Here is a 19,865-nt window from a genome sequence, read left to right on the forward strand (position 1 = left end):
CAGTTTCCCTCTAACTTCCAATCTGCTGGGAATACTGCAACCTCTTCTGCAAGTTACAGGAAGGGGGCAGTATTGCAGTGAGCTAGTTAATGCATGGAAATTTGGGGCATAGCTAGCCTTAGGGCCTCTATGGTCTGCAGTGTGGTTTCCTGATCCTCCCCCCTTCTCTCTCTCTGACCTTCTCCATTGCTGGGAGCACAGGTGTTTTCTCTTTCTCCTGCCAGCGTTATAGAACACAAAGAAACAGAGCAAACAAACTTTGCCTGAAACTATGTGCTGCACCTGCATTTTTATGCAAGGACCTGTGAGTAAACTGTTTTACCTTTTCTTCACTAAAGTAGCGATCTCCTTGCTTTTCAGACTTTATGTGTGTGCGCGACTGGTAAACGCTCCTTCTGGTCTACCGTATGTTTTTCTCTGCTAACTGACTTTTTAACAGGGGGTAGCAATACCAGATAACCCCATCGTCATCAATCATTGCTCAGGTTTCTCCCCTTGAAAAGCTTCTAAAGCTTAGCTTTTGGCAGAAAGAGATTTAAGCTAAAATACGCTGGTATTTTGGCCTCACCCTGTTTTTGCCTTTGGTACCGCCCACCACTAGAAATTGAATTCAGCCTTTTAGCCAGAAGAGCTTCTTCACCTTTGACCTATAGGATTGGACTGTTACTTAGTTGACCACCACGGACGGAGACATTTATTCTCTTGCCAAGCCTCAGTTTCCCCATCTGTGTGCAACTGGAATGATAGCAATCTACTTAGAATCATAGAATCGCAGAGTTGGAAGGGGCCTACAAGGCCATCGAGTCCAACCCCCTGCTCAATGCAGGAATCCACCCTAGAGCATCCATGACGGATGGTTGTCCAGTTTCTCAGGATTCTTGTGTACCTAAGTGGAATACTGTCACCCAAATGGGCATCACCCATGGGGTAGTTGTAAAAACAAACATAAAACCGGGGCGCGTTTTCGAAACATAAAATCAGTTATATGACATAGCTTTGCATATCCAGGATTCCTCTCCGATTTGATAAGTAAAATATAGTCCACAGCAGCCTTCTCCAACTTGGTGCCCTCCAGATGTTTCGGACTACAATCCCCAGCATTCCTGACCATTGGCCAAGCTGGCTGGGGCTGATGGGAGTTGAAGTCCAAACCATCCGGAGGTCACCGGGTTACAGGACACCGCCTTAGCAACACCCTCGTCTTCCTACCTATGCAAATGTTTTGTGAACCACCCAGAGAGCTTTTGCTATTGGGGGTATAAAAATGCAATAATAAATAAATAAATAAACGTCAGCAGTCCTGTTCCCCTTTCCTCCTCTCCTGCCTTTTGGCCCCCTACAGTCTGATTTGGCACCATCAGAGATGTCTTGGCTCCGAACGGAACGGCTCTCCCTCAGCAAATTAATCTTTGTGCTGTCCTCGCCCTGCTCCAGAACCGAGGGCCAGGTCATGCCGCTGGGTCATGCTGCCCTCCAACCCCACTGCGCTGTCGGACGGATGACGGTTCTTCGCCGGCCTGCCACAACGGGACAAGTAAAATCAACCACATCCCAAAAACTGATGGTAAGAAAAGAAGGAGCTGAATGGAGTTGATGCTCAATATATGGGGGCATATGACATTATTATTATTATTATTATTATTATTTAAAAGCTGAATAATATTCAATCAGGAGGGGATTAGACAACGGGAATAAAATGTAGAGGACCACATTAGCCACTTTGGGTTCCTTGCAAGAGGGAAAAAGGCAGGATATATTTATTTATTTATTAAATTAATATACCGCCCCATAGCCAAAGCTCTCTGGGTGGTTTACAATAGTTAAAAACAGTGAACATTAAAAAGTATACAAAATTTAAAACCATCAAAACAACAGCATAAATAACAATAACAACAATTCTCATCTGGAGAATGGGAGTCTTTTTGCAGAAGGTCTGTATCTGTGCGTCCATGGAATGGTATCTTGCTAGATACTGTTTCTAATAGAGGCCAGACTGAAACTGGGAAGATAACAAATGAAGCAGGATTGAATGGAGCCTGGGTTAAATGGATCACATTCAGTCTGGCTTGCTAGAAGGATCAGGTTACAATGTCTCCCAGGAGGGTAGAAAGCAAGTAAGAGATACTAAGAAAAAAGGAAAGGAAAGCCAGGATAGTTAAATAGAACCTCCGCAGACAGGAGCAATATACCGTTGGATGCCGGGCGCTGGGGACAGAAGACAGGGGAAGGCTGTCCCCTTCGTGCCCATTGTTGGAGACAAAATACTGGGTATGATGGATCTTGGTCTGGTTTAGTCCCGTGAGACCTGGGAGGGGGGAATACTGGATTGGAAGAGGATCTAGTTTTGGTTTTTGGAACGCCATCCCACCAACCTCAAACGAAGAGGAATGGTCAGGGGGAGGGGCATTGGGCGGGGGGGGGGGCAAGGCAGATGCTTACTGTTTCGCTGAGATTGCTGGAGTAAAGGAGAAGGCTGACCAGCCCTCTGTCACTGGAGCTGCATCCTGCATGGAGCAGGGGATGGACTAAGTGACCTCCCAAGGTCCCTCCCGACTCTGTGGTTGGGGGCGACGGGCAGTGGTGGATATGGACCGACACGTGCCTTGCGAGGGTGTCCATCCCCTCAACCTCCTTGGCCTGGAAATGGGGTGGTGTGTGTGTGTGTGTGCAGAGTGTATGAAGGGAACAGGGGCCTCTTTTGACGCCTCCCCCCAAATCCCCCTCCCAGGTGGGGAAATGGCATGGTCCTAATTGGGATCGACACGCGGGCAGCCCATCCTCACGTGGCGATCCTCGCCAGGGAACACGCGTCCAGCCTTGTCCCCCGCCCGATCTGTGGCTTCTCCACCCGGAGCTGCTTCGGCGAAGAGCAGCCCCCGAGATCGGCGGGCCCTTTCATCACTTCCGCCCCCCCTTTACTCCTCCTCCTCCTCCTCGCCTCTCCATCCCCGCCCGGGAACAGCCTCCGCCGCCGCCACAGCCAGCCAGGGCCAGGCCGGGCTGGGCTTCGTCGGGCTGGGGCGCACGGCGCGCGTAACGGAGCGGCACAGCCATGGGCCAGGGCGCACGGCGGGACGGCGGCCGCGGCCAGCACACACGGTCGCGGGCCGCCCGAGCCTAGCGGCCCTGGCCGGGGGATGGAGCGCGGAGGGAGCGGCGGCGGCGGCGAGGGGCGCCCGGCGGCGGCGGCGGCTCGTTAAGGTGCGCCGGGAGGGGCCCGGGGGTTCCTTTCCATGCCCAGGGATCCACCTATTGGAAAGGGGGCCGGGGGGGGGTCCTCACCCAGAGGGTGTCTTTTGTGGGGGGGGGGCGTTCTTTTGGTTACTTTACACCTTTCCCCTCTTTCCTTCGTTTCTTTTTATTTTTGGGGTGGGGGTGAATTTGGGAGAGGCCCCCTTGAAACGCTCCGATTTCCCTTCCAGAAGTTCCGGCGGGGTGGGGGGATTTTGGAGCTCTTTCCACGACCGGAGTTACTTCATGTTGTCTCAATACCCTCTCCTTAAATTCTTTGTGTGTGGGGGTGGGTGGGGAATGGATTTTGGAGACACACACACCCCCTTTGAGAGATATGTTGCCTACATTCCCTTTCCTTAAGTTCTTGGGAGGGGTGGATTTTGGAGGGAACCCCCCCCCCCCCCGTTCGTCCATGTATACTTTATGTTGACTCCATTGCATTTCCTTAAGTCCTTTTTATTTGGGGAGGGGAGTGTGAGTGAATTTTGGATATGCTCCACCCCACCCACCCCCATAGATACTTTATGTTGACTGCATTGAGCAGGGGGTTGGACTCGATGGCCTTATAGGACCCTTCCAGCTCGTCTATTCTATGAGACTATGAATTCCCTCTCCTTAAGTTCTTTTTAGATCCGCCTCTCTTTCCCTGGGCCTCTAACTCCAACCAACTCCCCCCCCCCCATCGCAGGAAGGGTTGCCCCCTTCTTACATACTGATATCTAGCTTTCTTTAACAGTTCACATCCCGTTTACATCTACTCAGAAGTAAGTCTAATTGATTTCAATGAGGCTTGCTTCCAGGTAAGGGGCGATGAAGGGTGGTGCCCTGCTGCTCTTTGACGTACCAGACAATCTCTCCCCCCCTTTCTCTTTTCATATCTTCCCTCTCCCAGCCACCGTCTAGCCAGGAGCCAGATCTGTAGCGGGGGGGGGCATGGGGGCTGCCCCCTACATTTTATCTGCCCCCCTTTTTTACAAACAAATAATTAAGGAACAGTTTACAGTTTTGTCTTTAAACTCCCCCTCCTCATCTGCCCTATTTCTCTCTCCCTTGTTCTTCCTTCCTCCCCCTCCCAAATCAGGATACAAACCCTGCACCCCCACCCTGACTAGAAACTTCCTTCCTCCCTGCTTGGCCGAGTCTAATAAAATCCAGCACCTTTTTTTCCTTACCCCTGCACTCCCTTTCTTGGGGGGGGGTGGTCTCTTCTTTCCCCAGCCATCCTTTCATTGAGATTCCACCCCCCACCCCACCCCACACACACCACAAATGTGATGACCAGATGACCACTCTCACTCCTGGATTAGCATCTTAGGAAACAATTCCACCCCCTGCACACAGTTCTTTCTCCTAGATCCTGCATTACCTAGCTCCCAGGTTTCTTTCCTGGTGGTTCTTTCGGTCCCTCTCTCCCCCACCCATCTTTCTCTCTCTCTCTCTCTCTCTCTCTCTCTCTCCAAGGCACTGATGCTCAGATATCATATCCTCACTCCTGGGTTTGGAATCCTCCTTCCCTTTCTCTGTGCCTTCTTCAAACATTTCCCCAAAGCCCAGCTCTCTTCCCCAAATGCCGAAGTCTTGATATCTTAGCCTTAGCTAACCCACACCCAAACAAATCCCCCTTTTTTCCAGGTTCTGGATCCTGCTTCTGTAATCTCTCTTCTCTAGTTCCTCCTCGCTTTCCTCTTGGCACCGTCCCTCACCCCCCTCCAGATGCTGCCGGGCGGCCGGCGGGAGTCAAAATCTTGCTTTCGTGTCATCTTTTAGCAGCATGGCCTTCCGGAGCCAGAAACTGTTTCACCTCCTCCCTCCCTCCGGCTGCCGTTTCCTCCCCTTCCCGCCCCCCCCCCTCCAGCCAGCGGTGCCTTCAGGGTAGGACTTTGGGACAGAAGCCTGGGGCCCCGCTCTGTGGAATGACCAGGAGGAGCCCCCAAACTGAGCGGCGGGGCTGCCTTACCAGATTTTGAAGTAAGACACGTCCTCACCGGAAGGGTTCCCGGGTAAGACCATTATGTCTTAAAATAACCACTGGTCCCAACCTCACCGGATGCCCAAACAGCCAGGCTGGTACAGAATGGGAGGGGGCAGCAGATGGGCAGACAGACAGGCCAGGGGCGATCCACTTGAGTTGCATTAACTTATTTTTCGGGACACTTCACCCTCCCCCCCCCCGAGCCTTTTGCCAACTTGATGTTCCTAAACCATGCCCAGGGCAACAGAACTGGGTGGGTTTGGACCTTTCTCTCTCTCACTTATCCTTCTGTCTCTCTCTCTCTCTCTCTCTCTCTCTCTCTCTCTCTCTCTCTCTCTCTCTCTCTCTCTCTCTCGGCATGTCCCCAAAGTCTTGGGAGGGAACAACGCCCAAAAAAATTGGTGTACGCGCCTTCCTCCTCCTCCCGCTCCGCTTCTTCCCCAGATCTTTAGCTCTTTATCTTGCTCCAAGAGCCAGGAAAAGCTGGTGGGTGAACCTCCCCAGAACCTGTTTTCATCCTGCCCCCCCTCCACATGTGGAATATGCAACAGAAGGTAGTGAGAGATGGTGTTCTGGGGCTCGTGCAGAGTGCTTTTTCCCTTGCCAGTACCACCCATTATCTGAGATCAGAAGGGAAGGCGTTTTGGAGGGGGGGGGGCGGAATAAAGGGGGCAGGGGACACCGGCAGGGTGTTGTGTCTGTGCCTGTATCCCTCCGGATTGTGTGTGTGTGGTGTGTGGTTCTGAGAGTTGAACACACAGCAGTGGCGGAGGAAACCCTCATCTCTGCCCATGCCCGAAAAAGCACATTGAAGGCTCTGGCAGCGTTCAGCTCCAAAGAAACCACTTGTTCTGATCATTTGTGTTTTTATACTTTTTGTGGTTGCATCTATGGTAGTTTCCTGTCTGCACAATAACAAAATAGTGAGGATGCATTGGCACTTCATTTCCTGCGTTCCTCACTGATCTGTGTTTTGCCACGTGGCTGTCTCACCAGCTTTTCTCCTGGTCGCCTGCGGCGAGCGTGAACCCATTCCAGGCGACCAGATAGGGAAGCCATTTAAAGCTGAAAGAGAGGTAGCTTCTCTCTCTTTTTAAAGCAGTAATTCCTAATGTTGACTTGCTGCTACAACAACTGGAAAACTTTGGCTATTGGGCAATATAGAAATGTAAGAAAGAAATGAGGGAAGGTGGTTCCATTTTTGTCCTGCCCATCCTCCTAAAGCTCACAGTGATGTACGGCGTTTCCCCCTTCCCATCTTATCCTCACGGGATTGGCACAAATCTCCACCTCCTGCTATTTTAACTTCACAACAACCCTGCGAGGTAGGTTAGCCTTAGAGATAGTGATTTCGCCAAGGTTCCCTGCTCCCCATTTTATTTTCATAGCAACCCTGTGAGGTAGGTTAGGGTGAGAAAGAATGACTTTCCCAAAGCCATCAAGCAGTCTGTTTGAAATGGTAAAAATGTGATAAAAACACCACCACCACCCCGGTGTTCGAATAAGTAGTTCAGGGCTTCACCTCTACATGAGTTGAGGGAAGGGAGGCAAACCAGAAGCCCCTGATCTCAAGAGAGGAAGTTGTTCCCTCAAGGTTGGGGCCACTCTGGAAAAGGCCCTGCCTCTGGCCCCGGCCAGGTCTCGCTTTGTGGATAGACTCTTGTGTGTGGTGTCTTTGACCTACTTTGGAGGGCAGGTGGGTTCATTTGAAGCCCTGGGAATCCGCCCTCGACCAAACAGAAACCGGCCGGGCACACTGATAAGAGTAGCCCAGAGCCCATGTCTTGAGTCTTCTGCAACCTATTGCCCTCCAGGTGTTTTGGACTACAAGTCACAGGGGTCCCGACCATCGCCTGTGCTGGGGCTGATAGGAGTTGAAGTCTATTCACTTTTGGTCCCCCTAGCTGTCCGCTGTCCGCACACCACCTCCATCCCTCTTGTTTTGAGAATTGGGGATTATTCGGGGCCGTGCAACCAACAGTCACGTTCCCCTGGCGACGGTTGCCACAAAGCCACGAATGCAACAGGAAGCACGTCCCACAACAGGTGTCTCTTGTCACAGTTCCCCCCCAAGTGGTAGCTGTCCTTCCCTGTCGACATCTGGTTTCAGGCCTCGCCAGCCTCGTAGCACGGCAGCTGCGACACCCGGAGATAATGCAGAAGCCTCTCTGGTAGCGCTAGTGCTGATCGTGGTTTCGGATCGTCTTTGCAGCCTTCGCCAGAGCCGGAAGTAGCAGCATCCGTGGCCTGTTTTTCGAAAGAGAGGGAAAATGTAGGGGCCGCGAAAGGGTTGTTTGGCTGGTTGAATGAGCTGCCCTGTAAACTGATTAATCAATTAAATAAATGGGCTCCCTTCAATGGCTAGGCTTTTGCTGCCTTCAACGCAGAAGAGGCCCTCCAGATGTTTCGGCCTACAATTCCCCTCGTCCCTTGTCATGCTCTAATGCTTGGAAATCCTTCCCAGGACACCCATGCAATGCCACGTCTCTCCCTTCAAATCCTGTCCCCAAACCCATTTTGGGGGTTAGACGGCTTAACCCTTTCAAGCCAGCCTTCAACCAGGCGCCCTTCAGATATTTTGGACTACAACCCCCATCACCCCTGACCATTGGCCTGATGGCAGAGAAATCCCTCACAACCAGCTATATTTGCTCCACTGTTTCCCAGTGCCACACGTGGTCTTGTCCTGGACTCCTCCAGCAATCTGTGCAGAATATTGAACATTGCCGTGTCCTCTGCCCCACCAGCCCCAACGGCTGGGATTACCTAGTCCCACCCGTTGGAGGGACCCCAGAGGTTCCACGTGCTGGATCAGGCCCTGTGGACCTGGAGTTCTGCACCCCTCGTGTATAGGAAGGTAGAAAACCTTTGACTGCCCACTGCAAAATAAAGGCATGCTTTGGTTGTACGGAGAAGGGGATTTTATTCCGATACGTTTTCTTTTCTTCCCCTCCTTCATTGTATTTCTTTCTTTCCTTCTGTCCGCCCCCCTCCCCATTTGCCCCAAATGCAGCATCTCCCATGGGCCTGATCAATTGCCAGCGAATGCCATGGAATGTTGTACTAAGAAGCACCCCCCAGGTAAGTCTCAGCGACGGGCCTCTTCGATGGCGATGGTGGGGAAAGAAATGGGGGGCTGGAAATGGGGAGGAAACCCTCAATGTCGGGAATGGGCATTGGGGGAAGTTGCCCCACTGACTTCCTCACAGAACTCTTTGATTAACTCTAGGCCAGTCACACTCTCCTTATGCCAAACCGGGATTGCCAACTTCTAAATTGGCTCCCGTTCCTGCGTCTCCCTTGGCAGCCCCTGACGGCCATGTCACGTTCTTTCTGCCGTGCAGAACTTCGCCTGCTGATTGTTGGGACGGCCACGGAAGGTGTGGGAGCGAACCAGCTCCGTGGTTCGTTCCTTCTTCGTTCCTGGCCAGTGGGCGACGCGCTAGCCCTAGCCTACCTCGTAGAGTCGTTGTGAGGATCAGAATTTGGAGAGAGAGACCGGGAGGGGGGATGTGTATGTTTGGAGGAAGAGGGCGAGCAGGCTAAAGGGGAGTTTAAAAATGAGGGGGGATTGAGTGAACGGGAAGGGGGTTTATTTGGGGGTTGCCGGGTGACCACATCGGCCCTGGCCAAGAAGGAACGGTGGTTCGTGTGGCTTTTTGGATGTCTCCATCTAGAGTTGGGGACCGGGAAGGGGAGGCCGTGATGAGAGAGAGGCTCCCCCCTCATCCCCCTCCCCATACAGTGGTTGCTAGGTAACGTCATCCCGGCCCCTCATTGGCTGCCGCGTGGCGGTGGGCGGCCCCCGGCTTCCTTCAATGTCAGCGTGGAGTTTTCTCCTGCAGCGAGTGGGGAGGGGGGGAGGAGAAGGAGGAGAGGATGGGGGGGACGGACTGGGGAGGCTGGCGGGGGGCCGCTGTCTAAGCGCGGGGGCCTCCTGGACAGCCCCCCTCCCCATAATCGCACCCACTCACGAAAGCTGGGCTTGCGGTAACCATGACGATCCCCAAGGAGATGCCCGAGAAATGGCCCTGGGTCGCCGTGGTGACCGACCGCCGCGGCCAGCCGCCCGGGGGGACAGGTATTTTTGTGTGTGTGTTTTTTGCGGGGTGGGTGAATAATTGGGGGGCTGGGGGCTTCTTCTGCATCCAGGGCTGGCTTTCCCATCTTTGTCCTGTTGTGACCTCCCTGGGGATTCTGCCATTGCGGCGATCTCCAAACATTACCTCATCCTTTGCCGGCTCCCTCCTCCAGTTCCTCTCTTTACATTGTGTATTGTTTTGGTGTCTCTCTCTTTGTGTGACTGGGGGGGCATTGCTTAGCCAGCCCCCTCCTTCTCCCTGTCCCTGCAAGTGACCTTGCTTTGAGGCTGCTGGACTCTTGAGTCCCAAACGGGGTCGGGGGCAAAATATTGGGGAAAAGGTCACCCGTGTGCAGCAATGGACCGGGACGGTGCATCAAGACGGGCAGAATCCCACAGAAATCTTCTTTCTCTCCCCGCAACTCCCAAATGTCTTCTTTCTGTATTTGGTGCAAAGAGAGGGACAGGCAGAAAAATCTATTTCTTAGAACTGGGGGGACGGAAGTAGGAGGGAGCAAAAAGAAAGCGAGGTATCGCATCAGCCATGCCGAGATGTGAGGCGGTGGCAAGACGGGGCTGGTAAAGAGGACAGCACAGTGGGGATGGCCCTACGGGGCAGTGTCGCACCTGTGAGGTGCATATGGGTATTATTATTATTTTGCTACGGGTGAGGTTGCACGCCAGCGGCTGACTCGGTTCTCATTCCAGAGGAGGAAAGGCGGGTGAAGGCGAACGCGCGGGAATATAACGAAAAGTTTCAATATGCGGTGAGTACCATGGTGGTAGGGTGCTTGCGGTGAGGAACAGCGAGCGTGTTCTTAAGAGAAGGGCAACTAGAATGATTCAGGGGCTGGAGCATCTCCCCTATGAGGGAAGGTTACGTCAGCTGGGATTGTTTAGCTTGGAAAAAAGGAGGCTCAGGGGAGACATGATAGAGGTGGGCAAACTTATGCCTGGTGTGGAAAATGTGGACAGGGAGACCTTTTTCTCCCTCTCTCAAAATACTAGAACCCAAAGGGGTCATCCCATGAAGCTGATGGGTGGGAGATCCAGGACAAAATAAAAGGAAGCCCTTCTTCACACAGCGCAGAGTTAAATGATGGAACTCACTACCACAAGATGTAGGGATGGCCACCCATTTGGATGGCTTTAAAAGGGGGTTGGATGATTTCCTGGAGGCAAAGGCTATCCATGGCTACTAGCCCTGATGGTTGTGTGCTACCTCCAGTATTTGAGGCAGTAAGCCTGTGTGCACCAGTTGCTGGGGAACATGGGTGGGAGGGTGCTGTTGCACCATGTCCTGCTTGTTCATCCTTGGCCGATGGCTGGTTGGCCACTGTGTGAACCGAGTGCTGGACTAGACAGACCCTTGGTCTGATCCAGCATCAGGGCACTTCTGATGTTTTTATGTTCTTAAGAACTAGTGTTCTTAGTGGGATGACCCAGACCTGGGACACCCTAACGGGGAAAGGCATGTGATTTTTTTATATCGTCTTCCTCACCCCATATGAACAAGGAAGAACTCCACACACTAGGAGGAAGCGCGTGCTATTCTGTGAGACGAGGGGTAGCCGTCCCAGAAAACACCGTCTTTGACATGGAGGTGTACTTCTAAAAGGGAGCTGCTCTCCGCTCTGCAGTGCACTCGCCCCCCCGCCAATGTTGCAGCCTCCCCCGCCATTTCTGACTCAGCTTGACCCCTCGTATCTTGGTCAGGGGTGTGTCTATGAATAACTTCCTGTCTGGGGACAACAGCCAGCCCGTGGTTCTAAACTCAGCCGGCAAGTGGAAGGCAACAAATCAAAAACGCCAACCCTGGGATGTTTTATTTTTCCAGAGTCGGGTGGGGTGGGGCGAAATGAAGGGATAAAATCCGACATTTCCTCCCGACCTCATTTCGAAAGCCCCGAACGCGCCCCACCGAGTGGGGGACGACTTGATTTCTCGGATGGAAATGATGAATCGGTTTAATCCCTTGCCGGGAAATTAAAGAAAAGGTTGCAACAATGGCGGGGATATTTCTGTGGGGGGAAATGCAGGGCTGATGGACGAGTTGAGGGGTGGCAGTGGGGAGAGGGTCTCCAGACACACACTCGTGCTTGCACACCCCACAACCGCATCCTTTAATTGAATTTTAACCCCCCTGCCTTCCTCCTCGCAGAGCAACTGCATCAAGACGTCCAAGTACAACGTGGTCACGTTCCTTCCCATCAACCTCTTTGAGCAATTCCAAGAAGTGGCCAACACTTACTTCCTCTTCCTCCTCATCCTCCAGGTGGGATTTACGCAGGGATCCCCCTTTTCGAGGGCGGGGGGTGGGGGAGAAATCCCATGCTCCCCATCCAGGTCACACCGCACAGCCATCTCCTTGAATCTTCACGGTTCCGGGCTGTGTTTTCTTACGGAGGTGGAGGACTTCTCTTCCAAACCCCAATTTGGGTTGGATTGAAACACAAACAAACCATGGAGCAGAGGGGGGTGGGGGTGGGAGTGGCAGGCTCCGTTGGAAGCATCCGGCGTGCGCTTACCCCCTCGCATGTCTTCCTCCACCTCAGCTGATCCCGCAAATCTCCTCCCTTTCGTGGTTCACCACCATAGTGCCTTTGGTTCTCGTTCTTACCATCACGGCGGTCAAGGACGCCACCGACGACTACGTAAGCCATGCGAGGACGGGAGGGGTGGTAACGGGACTTGGGATTTCCAAGCTGCCTGGCGGGCGGGCCAAGGGTGGGGGGATTTGCACCCAGCCCCTTTGAGCTGAGGAAATGGGCAGAATCCCAGTGATGGGTCAGATCTGTTTATTCTTGGGTTTTTTCCCCTCTTCTCCCCTCCTCTTACGCCGATGCTGCCGTCTCTCGCAGTTTCGCCACAAGAGTGACAACCAGGTGAACAACCGTCAATCCCAAGTGCTGATCAATGGGATGTGAGTATTGCTACGTCAGCCATGGATTGATTTAATAATAATAAAAATAAAAAAATATATTTCTTACCCGCCTCTTCATTCTGATCGAGGCGGGGAACAGCAGCAAATATAAAATACATACAACTGAATTAAAACGTAATATACGTTGTTAAAACATCCTAAAAACATACTAAAAGCATCCTAAAATTCCTCTGGATAGGCCTGCTGGAAGAGATTAGTCTTAATTGCTTTCTTAAATGCTAATAGACTGTTAAGTTGACCATTTGGTAGTGATGGTGGGGGGCATGGAAAACACCAGTCCCGGCATGGAGGGTCTTCAGGTGTGGCCCCCGTATCCTCAAATTCAGCTCCCGCTGGTTGGAATTCCGTGAACTGATCGGATGGGATGTATTGGACCCAATACTGGAAGAAATTTTTTAAAAAGCTCTTAGTGATCCTAATTTTATCTGAGGTTCTTTAGCTGCCTTTTAAATTTCCTGGTTGTTTTTGCCTGCATGGCTTTCTGGTTTTGGTATTACTAGCCACCCAGGAAATACTAGTGTTACAGAGTTAAACGTGTAAATAAATAAAATTAAAATACTCCTTTCCTTGTGGATTGGGGAAGCATTTTTATGCGGGGAAGGGCTCCCTATCTCCCTAACACTTTCCTGTCCCCCTTGCTTTCTCCTCCATCACTAGCTCTGTATTAATAAATAACTGCTTTGCATTTATTATTTATAATTAATTTATTATTTTATTTAAAGCATTTTTATAGCGCCGCCTCACCATTTCAGGCATCGAGGCGCTTTACAGTAACATATAAAACAATTCCATTAAAACCCTCAACCCACTTTAAGACAATTCCATTAAAACCCTCACCCTCAAACCATTAAAAGCCCTCGACCCCCAATTTAAACCACCCGCTCCCCAAACTCTTGTGAAAATAAAAACGCCTTACAAAGGCCTTTGAAGCAATTGAGAGTGGGAGCCTGTCGAATCTCCAGGGGCACATTGTTCCATAACCGGGGGCCAGCCACTGAAAAAGCCCAGGCCCCCGCACATTCCAATTTGTAGCGGGGGACCATCAGGGCACCCTGCTCCTGAGAGCGAGTCTGCCAATGGTGAGACACAGGAGAAAGGCGATTGCTCAGGTATCCAGGACCCAAGCAATGCAGGGCTTTATACATGGTCAACAAGACCTTGCAGCGCACCCTAGCAGCCACCGGCAGCCAATGGAGCTCTTGAAGCACCAAAGTGATAGAAGACCACTTCGGGAGCCCCTTGACCAACCTGGCTGCTGCATTTTGTACGTTGGATTTGCTTCAAGGGAAGCCCTGTATACAACAGATTGCAATAGTCCAGTCTGGAAAGAACCAGGGCCTGGACTGCGGTGGTAAGATCAGCCTCTGACAGAAAGGGGCGAACTTGGCGGAGCACATGGAGTTGATAAAAGCAACTCCGAACCACGGCCCCCACCTGTGATGACATAGTGAGGGACTGGTCAAGAATAACACCCAGGTCCCGCACCTCAGTCACAATCCTTGATCGGATTCCTGAAATAGGCAGTTCCTGCCTCAAATCTGCCAGCCGCTGACCTCGGCCAATCACCATCAGCTCAGTCTTCTCCGGGTTAAGCTTTAGTTTACTCCTAGACATCCAGTTACAGATCTCAGCCAGGCACCAAGACAGAGTAGCAACTGCCTCGCCTAGGTCAGACCCCACCGGGATGTAAAGCTGGGTATCATCAGCATACATATAGTACCTCAGCCCATGGGCTCTAATTAACTCTGCCAGCGGCCTCACATATACATTGAACATGAAAGGTGAGAGGATGGAACCCTGTGGAACTCCACAGGGGAGGGCTGTGGGGGTAGATGTGCCCATGGTAACCACTTGAGCCCTTCCATCCAAGTAGGACTGGAACCAGGCAAGAGCCAGGCCCTCCAGTCCCACCTGGGTCTTCAACCGTCTAATCAACAGTTCATGATCCGCTGTGTCGAAGGCCGCTGAAAGGTCCAGTAACAGCGGGATGGACAGATGACCTTTGTCCATCACTAAAAGAAGATGGTCACAGATTGTGGCCTGGGCAGTCTCCGTGCTGCTGCCGATTGAAAAGGATCTAGAAAATCGGAGTCATGAAAAAACTCTTGAACCTGCTCCAATACCACTTTCTCTACCACCTTACCAAGAAAAGGAAGGTTAGAGACCGGTCGGTAGTTTGTCAGCAGCAATAGGTCAAGAGTTGGTTTCTTAAGGAGCGGCCGCGCACTAGCCAATTTTAGGCAGGTGGGCACCCTAGCCTCCATCAAGGATGCATTCACCACTGCCTTTAAAAGTGGACCCACCACCGACCAAGCGGGGCGGATCAACCAAGTTGGACATGGATCCAGGCCACAGGTGGTCGGTCTAACCTGACTGAAAATCCTCTCCAGCTCAGTCAAGGATACTAAGCCAAAACAATCAAACGTAGGCCGTATTCTCGATGCCTCCAGCGGCGGCTCAGAGGGTAAGCCTGGAGGAAAACCAGTTCTAATTCCATTAATCTTATCAACAAAAAATTGGGCAAACTCGTCGCACCCGTTAACTGTAGGTTCTACTACCGTTGCTGTGCAGTTAGGATTGATCACGCTGCGGAGCATTGAAAAGAGGCCAGCTGGCCGGTTCTTTAATGCGTCTAGGCGTGAAGAGAAGAAAGATTTCTTCGTCTTCATCACAGCCCTATGAGATTGTTTGCGGTGCCATACAAGAAATTTACGATCAGCAAGAGAGCGGGTCCGTCTCCAGTGCCGCTCTAATCTACCCAACCTCTGTTTCATCCCACGCAACTCATCTGAAAACCAAAGTGAATTGCGTGGGCAACTCCAAGCCAGCAGGCGCCTTGGGGCTACATGATCAATAGCTGTGGTCAGCCAAATATTATAGCAGTGCACCAACTGATCCACTGAGTAGTCGGTATCCCACCGAGGTTTATAGGCTCTCAAAGCACCCTGGAAACTGTCTGATTTCAGCTTGCTTCTTGGACGGACTCAGACTTGTGGGCCATCACCTCTTCGGGGGGAAGAGGTGTCTTAAACACACATTGCAAGAGGTAATGGTCTGTCCATGACAGAGGGGTTAGATGACAATCCCCAATGACCAACCCTAGGCCGAAGATACGATCGAGTGTATGACCTCCAGCGTGAGTGCTCCCAACAACATTATATCATACCTGTTGAGTCTATCAAAGCACTTCACGAAACCTTACAGCAATCCTGCGAGGTAGGCTGGTATGCTTATTAGTGAGAGAGGGCTGCTTTCTCAGCCTGCACCACTCCCCTAATAATCACACTGGCCTACCTTAGAGGGTTGCCGTAAGGATTACTGAGAGAGCATGTGTGTGTTGCTTTGAAGATTTGAGAGATTGCATCCTGTCTGGTGGTACATCAGTATGAAGATCAGACCCAGGGTCTGAATAGCCCTGCATCCAGTTTCCAACAGCGGACAGCTAGATGCCTTGAGATATTTAGGGAACTGTGCTTCCTTCCCAGCAACTGGTATTTAGAGGTAGACTTCCTCTGATCCTGGATGCTCCATTTCCGCTAAGAGTACACCTGTCCCACATGGCTCTTAGTGCGTTCATATCCAAGATGAGATTTGAACTCAGGATCTCCTGTCTCAGAACACCCTGCTCTGAACTCCTAGGCTTCTGTAGCTCTCATGGCAGGAGATTTAAGTAAGAGAGGATCTTGCCCATCTAAATCAGTGTGGCCTAGTGGTTAGAGTGCTGAACTGGGGAGACCTGGGTTCTAGTCTCCACTCAGCCATGAAGCCCACTGGGTGACTTTGAGCCAGTCGCTGACTCTCAGCCTAGCCTACCTCACAGGGTTGTTGCGAGGATAAAATGGAGTGTAGGAGGACCACGTACACCGCCTTGGGCTTCCTCAACAGGGAAAAAGGCGGGATATAAATGCAATAATAACTACATGAATAATCTCATCTGAAACTGACCTATTGCTTTCCCCCCTGCTCCCTCTTCTGCAGCCTCCAGCAGGAACAGTGGATGAACGTTCGCGTCGGTGATATCATAAAGTTGGAGAACAACCAGTTTGTGGCGGTGAGTCCTCGCAGGATGAATTGGGGCTGGGGGCGGTGTGTGTGTGTGTGTGTGCTTCCAATCAGCGGAGGGCAGCAGAAGCGGAAGGCTCCGGCATCAGTGGGACGGTGAATCCGTTCCAGGTTTCAGTCGGAACCTCTCAGGACTCTCAAGGAGCTGTCGAAGGTGCTTTTGCGTGTAGCGCTTTCCTTCTGTGTGCAGAGCAGGGGCTCTGCCTCTGAGCTCCGGTCCTTCCCTTAAAAATAAAGTAAGATGCTAGTCCTCATTGTTGCAGATGGGAATCTTTCCCAACTTTACCTGGCGGTGCCAGGGATCGAACCTGCAAAACAGGGGCTCTACCATTGAGCTGTCCCCACTGCCAGTGAGTTCTCCGTTTCAGCCTTCTTTCTTCCTCTCTCTCTCTCTCTCTCTCACCACAGGCTGACCTGCTTCTTCTGTCCAGCAGCGAACCTCACGGGCTTTGCTACATCGAGACGGCGGAACTGGACGGGTGAGCGCTGGTCCGTTTTTGCACGCACCGCTGCGAGTGGCTGGGACCAGGACCGGCAACCTGACTGTCGGCCGTGCCGGCTGTGGCTCACGGGGGTTGTAGTCTGAAATGCCCAGAAGCGATTTCTGGGCCATCGTGAACTGGAGCGTGGGTTGCAGGGGAGTTCTGCTCTTTGGGGCGGTTGTCTTTGTCACACAGGTGCTGCTTTTATGTCCAAGGGGCTCAAGAATAGCTTATCTGCCTCCCCCAATCCCGACATGGCTGAGGGGCGCTTAGCTTTTGCACTTGAAAATGAACAGAGTTGTTAGGCTGAGTGGAACTTTCATGTTTGGAGTGAGCCTACCTCCAAACAGGGGTCCCCTTGACCCACATTTGGCCTCTGCTCTGGCCCTTCTATGACCTGGACTCCCTGAGCAACCTTTTAAGGATCTCTGCCTCCTTAAGGGGCCCACCTCACTCCTTTTAACTTCCCCTTCCCAGTGACGTGGAGTTTAGGCTGTAGACGTGGGGTGAGTAACACAACAGTTTACTAGTAAAGTAAAACAAGCAAATTGTAATGTATTTTATTTTTGTTTATTTATTTATTTATTTATTTATTGCATTTTTATACCGCCCAATAGCCGAAGCTCTCTGGGCGGTTCACAAAAATTTAAACCATGAGGAATATAATAAAACAACCAACAATCTAAAAACCCAAATACAAAATACAATATAAAAAGCACAACCAGGATAAAACCACACAGCAGAAATTGGTATAGGATTAAAATACAGAATTAAAACAGCAAAGTTTAAATTTAGATGTTAAAATATTGAGAGAATAAAAAGGTCTTCAGCTGACGATGATAGGAGTACAGTGTAGGCGCCAGGCGGACCTCTCTGGGGAGCTCATTCCACAGCCGGGGTGCCACAGCGGAGAAAGTCCTCCTCCTAGTAGCCACCTGCCTTACTTCCTTTGGCAGGGGGTCACGGAAAAGGACCCCTGTGGATGATCTTAATGTCTGGGCAGGTACATATGGGAGGAGGCGTTCCTTCAAATAACCTGGCCCAAGCCGTTTAGGGCTTTGTATGTTAGTACCAGCACTTTGTATGTTAGTACCAGCAACTAAAGTTATTTGGTCAATAGAGCTTGAATGATACAAAGGCATTAAAAGAAAATAGGAGTTGCAAAAAAAGCACCTTCCTTTACCCCTAAGCTGCTTCTTTCTGCTCCTTCCATAAGTCCTGATCTTTCTCTGGCTCTCTTTTTTACCTTCTGCCCCAAAACAAGTAAAGTTCCCACTTTGAGGGAATGAAACTTAACTGGAGACATGGAACTTAACCAGGAATGAACCTTAACTGGGGAAATGAAACGTACTCCTCTCAGGGATACCCTCCCCCAACAGAAAACACGAGGCCTCTAAGTCGGTTTATCACCTGGCCTCTGTAGGTCTCAAACCTTCACACTTTGAAGCAAACTTAAGCGGCTTTCAGAGTTGGCTCGCCCCATCTGGCTGAAGCCATGCCCACTGGCACCCTTAGGCATAGCTCCTGCCATGGTGCACCCCTACAGATCCCTGAGTGAGGGGTCTCTCCACTCCTTCACTCTGATGGGGGGGAAATGGGGGTGCCACAAAAGGGGACAGACATGTAACTCCCTCCCTCGGCCTGCAAATCTTCCCTGGCTTCCAACTGTCTGGACTGTGTGCCGAGGGAAGCCTGCCACCTAGTGACTGATGACGGCCCTGCAAGCTTCAACAGCACTGACGAATTTAAAGGAATTAAAATTAATTAATGCGTTTTTAAAACAAAATAGCCCTGAGGCATCCCCATGCCCCCCCTGGTCCACTTAGTATATAAGCAAGCTTACTGTCTGGGCTTCACAGTTTCGGCACTACGGTGCGGAGAGACAGACAGACTTACGTCCTCCTTTGATATTATAGCTAAAATAGGTAAGATTCATGGTGGCAGACAGGCCTACCGGCAACTCACCCCACGCCACTTTGTAATGTTTTAATTTTCTTTTGCCTGCAACCGTTGACCACCATAGCTGAATGAAACCTCCAGCCTCAGACGCTGTCTCCCTCTGAATACGGAGACACCTGCGGCTGGAATTGGCAGGGCTCTGTTTCTGTTCTTCCCACGCACCTTCTGATTGCTTTTTCGGGAGGGCTTGGGTGTGAAAGGGGGGGGGGGCGGTTTCCGCCTAGCTGGGGCCCCAGAACAGGAGACTTTGGCATGGCCTTTCCTCCCCTCTCCTTTGCTTACGCCATTTCTGTCTCCAGGGAGACCAACATGAAGGTACGGCAGGCCATTCCCGTGACGTCGGAGCTGAGCGACACCAGCAAACTTGCGCACTTTGATGGTGAGTGGGCCGGAGCAGGCATGGATGGGCCCACCTCCATCTCTGCAGGCCTTTAAACCGGTCCGGAAGGTCCGTTCGTTGATGATTCTCTAGTCTAAAATGTATTTAAAATTATTTATTAGCCAGCTTTAAGGGAGGAGCCTTCAATAATGGTTTTCTTAAATAAGGATGTTATCCAGTTGTTTGCATGCCAAGAAGGTCTGTTGGTTTGAGGTAGAGTCTCTGTATTACATGCAGGAGATTCCAGATTTAATTCTGGCATCTCCAGGTAGGTCTTGGAAGGAATCCGGCTTGAAACCCCGGAGAGCTGTTGCCAGTCAGTGGCGACTATACTGGGCTAGATGGATCAAGGGTCTGCCTCAGTGGCCTGGTTCACACATAACGCTAACCCATGGTTGTAGAATTCTGGGTTGTTGTGAACACGTCTGTGCTAACAAACCACATTTTATGAACCACGAACTACCCAGAAAGAAAAAAATGGTTTATTTTAAAGTTAGGAACTCTAGGTTGTTTAAACCATGGCTTGTTGTTCTGTGTGAACCTGGCCTTGTGGGTTGTTTGTGGGTTGTTTTGCCAGGCCACAGAGGTGGCAGGGGCACAAGCAGTAAAAAACAACAACCAGGCTCTTTACAGTTATTTGGGATACAGGGAGGGAGCAGGTGAAAAAGGTAGGAGGCAAACAACCTGTGGATTGAGAAAACAAACTATGGTTTGTTCAATTGCCTGCCAAACAAACCTCAGTAAGGCAACAA

At 51.2% G+C, this 19,865-nt stretch overlaps 1 protein-coding gene across 3 annotated transcripts in view; it reads left to right on the top strand.

Annotated features, from left to right (window-relative positions):
- Window positions 1-5,181: 5,181 nt before the first annotated feature.
- Window positions 5,182-19,865, top strand: part of ATP8B2 (ATPase phospholipid transporting 8B2) — a 35,263-nt gene continuing 20,579 nt past the window's right edge. For 2 of the 3 annotated variants that reach the window (XM_063145889.1, XM_063145891.1), the window contains exons 1-8: window positions 9,203-9,287; window positions 9,996-10,054; window positions 11,449-11,562; window positions 11,843-11,941; window positions 12,149-12,210; window positions 16,210-16,282; window positions 16,702-16,772; window positions 19,034-19,113. In XM_063145889.1, coding sequence (XP_063001959.1) covers window positions 9,203-9,287; window positions 9,996-10,054; window positions 11,449-11,562; window positions 11,843-11,941; window positions 12,149-12,210; window positions 16,210-16,282; window positions 16,702-16,772; window positions 19,034-19,113 — 643 coding nt within the window. Of the gene's footprint in view, window positions 5,235-8,219; window positions 8,288-9,202; window positions 9,288-9,995; window positions 10,055-11,448; window positions 11,563-11,842; window positions 11,942-12,148; window positions 12,211-16,209; window positions 16,283-16,701; window positions 16,773-19,033; window positions 19,114-19,865 lie in introns of those variants that run through there. The other variant, XM_063145890.1, reaches the window with a different exon arrangement.

The sequence above is a fragment of the Elgaria multicarinata genome, chromosome 21, assembly GCF_023053635.1.
Source record: "Elgaria multicarinata webbii isolate HBS135686 ecotype San Diego chromosome 21, rElgMul1.1.pri, whole genome shotgun sequence".
In the NCBI taxonomy this organism is placed as follows: Eukaryota; Metazoa; Chordata; class Lepidosauria; order Squamata; family Anguidae; genus Elgaria; species Elgaria multicarinata.